Source organism: Rutilus rutilus, assembly GCF_951802725.1.
Source record: "Rutilus rutilus genome assembly, chromosome: 19".
Classification (NCBI taxonomy): Eukaryota; Metazoa; Chordata; class Actinopteri; order Cypriniformes; family Leuciscidae; genus Rutilus; species Rutilus rutilus.
Window position 1 is genome coordinate 29,719,926 of NC_140232.1, and position 7,807 is coordinate 29,727,732.

General features: G+C 40.8%; 1 protein-coding gene across 1 annotated transcript; it reads right to left on the reverse strand.

The window, feature by feature from the left end:
* Nucleotides 1-2,840: 2,840 nt before the first annotated feature.
* pim1 (Pim-1 proto-oncogene, serine/threonine kinase) lies at nucleotides 2,841-6,855 on the reverse strand. Its single transcript, XM_084388582.1, has 6 exons — nucleotides 6,491-6,855; nucleotides 6,213-6,319; nucleotides 5,985-6,035; nucleotides 5,514-5,880; nucleotides 4,477-4,653; nucleotides 2,841-4,388 (listed from the first exon to the last, which is right to left on the reverse strand). The coding sequence occupies exons 1-6, from the start codon at nucleotides 6,561-6,563 to the stop codon at nucleotides 4,201-4,203; spliced, it is 963 nt and encodes a 320-aa protein (XP_084244708.1). The 5' UTR covers nucleotides 6,564-6,855; the 3' UTR covers nucleotides 2,841-4,200.
* Between the last annotated feature and the right edge of the window lie 952 nt (nucleotides 6,856-7,807).

The following is a 7,807-nucleotide window of genomic DNA, read 5'->3' on the forward strand; positions in this document are numbered from 1 at the left end:
ATATGTGGCGCATTGTAACTCATTTAAAGCTGCGGTGTAAACTCTGAGAAGGTTTTTTGTGAGAGGATTAATGAAAGGCTTAGCAAGAACGTTCCCTGCTTGTGTGTGTCCTCACAGGGAGGGCAGCAGGAGTTATAGGCCCACAATGGGATCAGGTCAGGACGCCCCATGCTGGGGACCAGGCTGTCCTGAGGTATGGTGCATAAGAGATCAATCAACAAATCAGGCTTATTTCTCTGACAAGGTTTACCTTAAACGTTTCAAGCACAATCTGAAACCGCTCACAGGCAGAGGATTTATTATTATATTTAACCGTTCACGACAGTAGGGTTCTACGAGAATAATTGAATTCATATAAAAAGTAGGGCTGGGGGAATTAACACGTTAATCTTTGCGATTAATTTGAGATGTTTAACGCGAAAAAAAAAAAAAATGCAATTGACCCAGCACTTTTTTTTTTGTGCCTCTTTTTAATGATTTCCTGTTGCGGCTGCTATTGAAAAGGCCGAAAATATGCTGTCCCGCCCCTCCGTCTTTTCCATAGACAGTATAAAAAGTGGACAAAGTGAAGCCCATTTTTAGCGATTTTTTAGGACTTCCGTTCCTGACGCGCAGACTCAAACCGACTCAGACGGAGCTTGACGACGTAGATGTGACGTGAGCAACCCGTCTGTCTTCTAGTGGCTGTGGCATGAGAAATCCGAATCATTCCCTTCCGAATCTTGCAGAGACGGAGAGCGTGAGTAGGAGCTGTCCGTGAGCTAGGAGCAGGAGAAACTTTTAGTAGGTATTCTGATTAATTATTTTGTCATTTTGCCTCTACGTCCCCCCGATTGTCCGCGAGCTTCTCCTCCAGTCCATATGGTAATCTCGCGTGGTTATGACGCAATCGGTAGCCTACTTTTACAAAAACTGCTTCTACGGGGCCATAACGTAAGCTACAAGGTAATAGAGCCTTTTATACATTGTCGTGTTTCTTTAGAAATAAATAATGGACAAATGGAGTCTTCAAACGCCTCAGATGTAAAGTTATTTGCTGTCAAAGTGACGCCAAAATGAATGGGAGTCAATGGAACAATGCTAACGCAAGTGAAGTCCTGCTACAAGATGGTGGCACGCGGCCGGCTTCAACTTCCGGTCGACTTCCTTCCTGCATGGTCTTTTCCGCTCTGTGTGTGCGCCGCGATCTCCGTTCCGTGTGTGTGTGTGTGTGTCGACGCGCTGCGCTCTCTGCTCAATGTTCCGCTCCGTGTTTGCGCTGCGTGTTCTGCTCTGTCGTTAACGGCCCAAACGCTCGAATCATGTACCGATCACGCACTGGAAAAGTAAAGTCCGCTCGAATAACGTGAAATTTCTCAGTAGTAGACTTCTGTTTGCAATAGCCCTACTGAGCTGGTATAGTCATGCTGGGCAACAATGGTAAAATGACCTGCTCTGATCACATGCTCTGGTAATAATAGCTTTGTAGGACTATATTTTATTTTGATAATTAGTAAAAAAAAATCTGTTAAATTGATTATGTTATATTGATATTGATGTTTAATATTATTTTAATATAGGGCTATTTTCTGTTCCTTTTTTTTTCCTGTGTTGTTTAATTTAATTAGGTGATTCTTAGTGTAAATATTGATGATTACAAGCTTGGGGGAAATGCAATTAATTGCAATTAATTACAGCAAATTGTGCAATTAATTAGTTTATTTTATTTTTTTTATCGATTTCCAGCCCTAATAAAAAGATTTTTCTTTCAGGACAGACCTACCTGAGTGCCAAAAATGACATGCACGGTTTTCTTTATGACTGTTTTTTTTTTTTTTTTTTTTGGTGGGCCGTATTGAAGGGTTTGTGCCTTTTTCAACATGATTTTTTTTTTTTTGCTATTTGCTATTGCTAAATGGAATCAGGTGGTTTGAGAGAGCATTTTATCAGGTAAATATTTGTATACGCCCCTGAGCGCAAGATAAGTTGTCAATATTTTTGGCCTATTTTCCTAGAAGACTGTAAATATGTAAACCGTTTATCAGCTTTTAAGAGAACACAAGCATATAAATGACCTTGAAGATAGTAAAAATGGACTAAAAGCTATGAAGGGTTAATATTGATTTAATGGTATCAGTAAATGATATGTTTTGAAAATAGTGTTTAAACATAGTGTGTGTGTATCTATATATAAACACACATAATCAAAGACTATAAGACAACTATTTAATTACATCCATTGTGTTGAGTCCTTTGAGCATTGAGTCATATTATTATAATTTTTTGTTTTTTTTTATTATAGATTTTCAAATCCAAGTTTCACATTTATTATGTAGTGATTAATCCCAGAGCTGGTTGGTTTGGTTAATCCTCAGAAGCGTTTTATGAACAATTTCTTTGAAATGCCTATGGAAAAAAAATCAATGGGAAAAATCCTTCTGGAACCAAGGCCACAGGACAAGTGGGCACTCAGTGGGCCTTTATGTAAAGCTCTGTATCTTTATATGTTGTAAAAAGGAACAGTATCTTTGTAATGCTCATATAAAGCATTCTTGACGCTATCTACAAAAACACAGATAAAGTATATGCTGTTAGCTAATCGCATGTATTCCGGTCCAGGAGTCCATTTTAAGTTATCTGGACCCCTGTGGTTATAATCACCCCAGATTAAAGATACACTATCAATATAAAATGATAAGAGCGTTATTAAAGTTAGTTAAATGGATTTACAACTAATACCACTGCAATCTGTCCATCTCTGATTCTCAAATGGCATCTGTTGATTGCCCGATTAAACCAGTTTATAAGACCACCAACTGATATTGCTGTAATCATAATGAATCATGCCAGGGAAACCAGAATGAATGTTAAAAAAATATTTATTGACAATTGTGTAAAAAAATAGCTTTCTAAACATAATTTACATTGCTAAACCAAAAAAAACAAAACAAAATCCAAGTTGCAATCATGCCTACTAAAGGTGAAAAAGAAACCGTCAAATCACTCGCTCCTCAAACATTCATGAGGTCATTTTCTCTAACATATGCACAGCAGACAGTTTACATTAGGTGACAAACATGACTTCAGACTGGTATGGTTTACCATCAGTTCTCCATGCATCGAGAAACGGAAGTGCTTTTGAGGATTATTTACAAATATGTACACATATCGTTCTCAAAAAAAAAGGCTTTAAATATGGTAAAAATACATTTAAATAATTTGTGGGCCCTTCGGTGGTGGAATGAGAAAAAACTTTGCAGAAAATTGCTTTTCTATAAATAAATAAATACTTCCACTTCAATCTCGTTTTTTAAAGTTTAAGACACTCCAATAAATAGAATTTACACATTAGCCTTGTCATGGAATCGAGTCATCTGACCAAGCTATTTACAATATAAACAAAAATAACACGCAGAAAATGTAGTCTTTTACGTTGTAGTTGCATTGCTTTGTGCATCTGTGACAACGAGTGGTAGTTGTTGAGAGTTACTCAGTACATAAGGAAGAGGAAAAAGAAACAGCGGCCTGAAAGAGTGAGGTAAGACTTTTCATTCTGCAGAGGTTTCGTGAGGTCGATTTGGTTACTCTCTCTGACGTGTTAGAGTAAGACCGACAGTCACCTGCCAGAAGCAGGTAAAGTGGAAGCAAGAAGGTAAAAAAAGACATCTGGTTAAGGAGTAGAGTGTTACAGTGGCTATTACTCAATTCAAGTATTTCCACAAAAAAAACTAAAACAAACAAACAAACAAACAAACCCTTGATCTTGCACAGAAGGCACTAAAATTATTAAGCTCGGCTGATCTGCTTCCTAAAGGAACAGCCCTGACAGCGCACCAAAGCCGCCAATCGTCGCAGATCGACTAGCCGTCATCACAGCACGACTTCTCTCCGCCGCTCCGGGTGTTCCCGAGCTCCTCCCTACACTGGCTGCGAAGAGCTTCTCGATCTACCCGTGTCCGACAGCAGTGTTGACAAGTCATTTGGTTCCCACGAGCCAGACTTTTGGGACCCTGAGCCAAAGGGGAGCAGGAGACGAGAGATAACAGATCTCACTAAAAAAAGTGGACCTCTCCCTTTTTTGGCCTAGCCTAGAACTCCCACCTAGCAGCAATACTCAAAACAAAAGAATAACATGTTTTTTATTTGCACTGCTCAGTCCACAGGTCCCCCGGGGGGTTTGCTGCTGTAATGGAAAGTCTCTGTGTATGCATTCAGATAGAGTCATTTGCAGACAGTGACTGCTGGGTAAGCAGCAGACTGATGCTCGTGGCTGATGCTGTGAAGCCTGATCTCAGTGTTGTCTGTAGGGGGCGCTGTGTTCTGCATCCAAGGGTGGTTGATAATGTCCTCGAAAGACGGACGTTCTGCAGGGCGGAGGGCCAAGCAACACTTGATAAGCTGCTGACACTCTGCAAAAGAACAGGATGTGTGATTACGGCACGGTAATAAACCCATAAAACTCCTTGAAGGTGGCGTCAAATGATCAGCAGGTCTTACCTGTGGAGATTCTCCGCCTGAACAGCACCTGTCCGCGTACGATCTCTTCGTCCTGCTCGAATGGGATGTCCCCACAGACCATGTCGTATAGCAGAATGCCCAGAGACCACACGGTGGCGGATCTACCGTGGTAGCGGTGAAATTTGATCCACTCTGGTGGACTGTAAACACGTGTACCTGAAAAGAGAACAAAAAACAGAAAAATGCATTTAAATCCATAATTCTGTAACACTTTAGCACATAATCACACAAAACTGCAAAAAAACCTGCATATAACCCTACATTTAATGACCTGAGAAAACGAGGCACTAAACCAAACAGTGTAGTAAAAAGGTGTGGCAGGAAAAGGTGTGTAGTGTTTGAACGTTATTGCTATGGCACAACATTAATGTGCACAGTCATGAGCTGCGGAGCGTGACACAAGGCGCGCTCATGTTGAGAAACCGGTTGCCATGTGACTTGTGTTTACAAACTTTGAGTTGTAATAATTCCAATTCCCACCGGCGGGGGCGCCAAAACCACAACCCCAACGTATTGCTTTTTCTCCAACGCAACATCATACAAAAATAAACAAATCATCACGCTGGCGATTAATTTAGTTTAACATCGTGAGTGAACGAAGAAAGGGGGTCATAACACACATTTATGAACCGACCAATGCCAAAATTGGTTTGATACATGTTTAAAAACGCAAAATATTGCCTCCAAATATAAACACACACCCTTTCTAGAGCTTGACTTGGTTCCCACGTCCCTCTATAAACATCAAATTTCCATGTTTACATATATTCTTAATAAATTAAAAAACGCACAGAAATGTCTAGCCTAATTGGTGTTATAATTATATACATTTTGAACCCACAACGCATTTTAAGGCAATTTTAAAAATGTTCGATTTTTTTTGTAATAAACATTTATATTCACAATAGTGCCGTCCACGAGGCAAAACAAGCACGTATTTTAAATTCCCTGATCGTGCCACGTTTTTCCGTGACCGTGGGAACCCTTGGCTTGAAGGTCATGCAAATGGCTCTTACCGTCGAAATCGGTGTAAACGGTGTCTTTGAGTAATGCCCCTGATCCGAAGTCGATGAGCTTCAGATCGCCGGTTCGCAGATCGATGAGGATGTTCTCGTCTTTAATGTCACGGTGAACTACGCCACTGTTGTGGCAATGACGCACCGCTTCCAGAATCTGGCGGAAAAAGTTCCTGGCCAGCTCCTCCGGTAACGCGCCCTTCTCCGTGATGAAATCAAACAGGTCCTTGACGGCCTCCGGTCTTTCCATGACGATAATGAAGCTGTCCGATCTCTCGTACCAGTCCAGCATCTTGATCACGCCACGGAATCCAGTGGCGACCTTCTTCAACAGGACGATCTCCATAGGGACGCGCGCGCCATTGGGCTGGAAACGGAGGACATGATCGTTTTAGCGACGCTGTCATGTCGCATTTAAACACATTTTCTATACAAATAGTATGTAAACAACCTATGTAAGTGAATACTCACCAACTCTCCCCATTCAGTCACACGATCTTTTGCAACATGCTTGATGGCAACCTAGAAATTATAAGAAATGCATCATTAAACAGTGACATGAATATATATATATATATGTATATTTATGTATGTATATGTATATATATATATATATATATATATATATATATATATGTATATACACATTTTAAACGTTTACGCATATGTAAACAATAATAACCCATTCAGGGAACCTACCGGCGCGCCATCAGCGATCCTTAAACCTGCGTACACCGTCCCGAAACCACCGCTTCCCAGCACAGAGCCGACCTGATACACCTTGTCGAATGGCTCTTTCTCCTTAACTGTCGATAAAAGATACGATAGACTCATAAGAATGGATAAAAATCATATATTTATATAATAATTCGAAAGCTGGCGCACGCGCTTTTCCCAGCACTCAGTCTGCTGACGTTAACGAGCCCAAGACCACAACACACACACACAGGCGAGCACGAGAATAACCGTCCACTAACCTTGAAGCTGGATTTTCGCCGGCATGTCCACGGTGGAAATGTGAGCAAACGTGTTGAATTTCGATAGAAGCATTTTATAATCCAAAATAAGAGTTCTTTTTGAGGGTTATTCCAATGTTGAGGTCGAAATCCGTCGTGTGGAGATGGATGTTGGGAAGGTCTACGTGAAGGATCCGGTCTATAAACCTGTAGAAATCCCTTCTCATCGAGGCTCGATGAGTTTTTGATTCGCAAGACGACCTTTTAAACGACCGCACAAGGTCTATTCCAGTTTGGAATATAACATAAACAAACGATTAATATTTCGAAGATAATTATTATTGTCTGAGGTGCGCGACAGACATAAATACCCGGCTTTCTAAATCGTGAAGGAGGGGCAAGAGCCGTTATATACCAGTAGTAAAAGGGAGGGGTGTAGGTCCAAGAACGTCACTTATAGTCCCGCCCACAAACACGATTCAGCCAATGAGTAATATGCCTGCTTCTGCAGAAAGGTCAATCAAATATGAAAACAGAGGAAAACGTAGACGTGGCGGGAATCAAAACGCGCCAAATAGTCGAGGCTTTTTTTGAGGGCGTTGAGCCGGCGTGGGGCAGACAGGGAGGAATGATTCACATGGCTGAGTGTATATAACAAAGCCCCCTTTGCAGATTCGGAACAGTATTCATATAGGTATGAAGAGTATTAAAAAAAATAGATGCATTTTTCATACATACAATATTTTAAAAGGATAGGGAGCTTTAGCACATTTAGTGTGCAACAAAGTTTTTCCTGCATGCAAGGAACGCAATAATTTCACATGGTCTGGGATGAAGAGACAACATTCAGTTTTAAAAAAAAAGTTCTGCAGTGTTAATGCAACCCAAGTTTTACTTCTCTTCTCTGTACATGAAACATGCATTATCATCCCACTTTAGTTTGTTTTGTTTCAGTCATGTGAAGTAGGTCTATGAAGACCGCGTGCACTACATTACCTCATTAATCTCAAATTAGCGCGCAAAGTTTTTTTTCTCCCATTGGCGGCCAACAGGCTTTATTTAGATGGAGAACAATGTCGGTCGCTATATGGAAATGAGCCGCATACCAGGCATTCTTTCAAATTGGGTGGCCGGTTTTAAACTCGGCGGCAGGATGTGGGAAACTTGAGATAAAAGACTTGGAGAGTGGAGAGACCCATCCCCCACGTCTCTTGTCCTCTCTTTCCCGCGCAGATTATGGTTTGAATGGCACTTGCTCTCCATGTCTTCTGTATTGTCCCTGCCCTTTGGTTATACGCATAAACATACACAAAACAACTGATGTAAACCTGTATTGTT

Coding starts and splice junctions, on each gene's coding strand:
- pim1 (XM_084388582.1), bottom strand. CDS start 6,563: ATGCTTCTATCGAAATTCAACACGTTTGCTCACATTTCCACCGTGGAC. Junction 6,320..6,490: donor GGCGAAAATCCAGCTTCAAG/GTTAGTGGACGG, acceptor TTTTATCGACAG/TTAAGGAGAAAGAGCCATTC. Junction 6,036..6,212: donor GGATCGCTGATGGCGCGCCG/GTAGGTTCCCTG, acceptor TATAATTTCTAG/GTTGCCATCAAGCATGTTGC.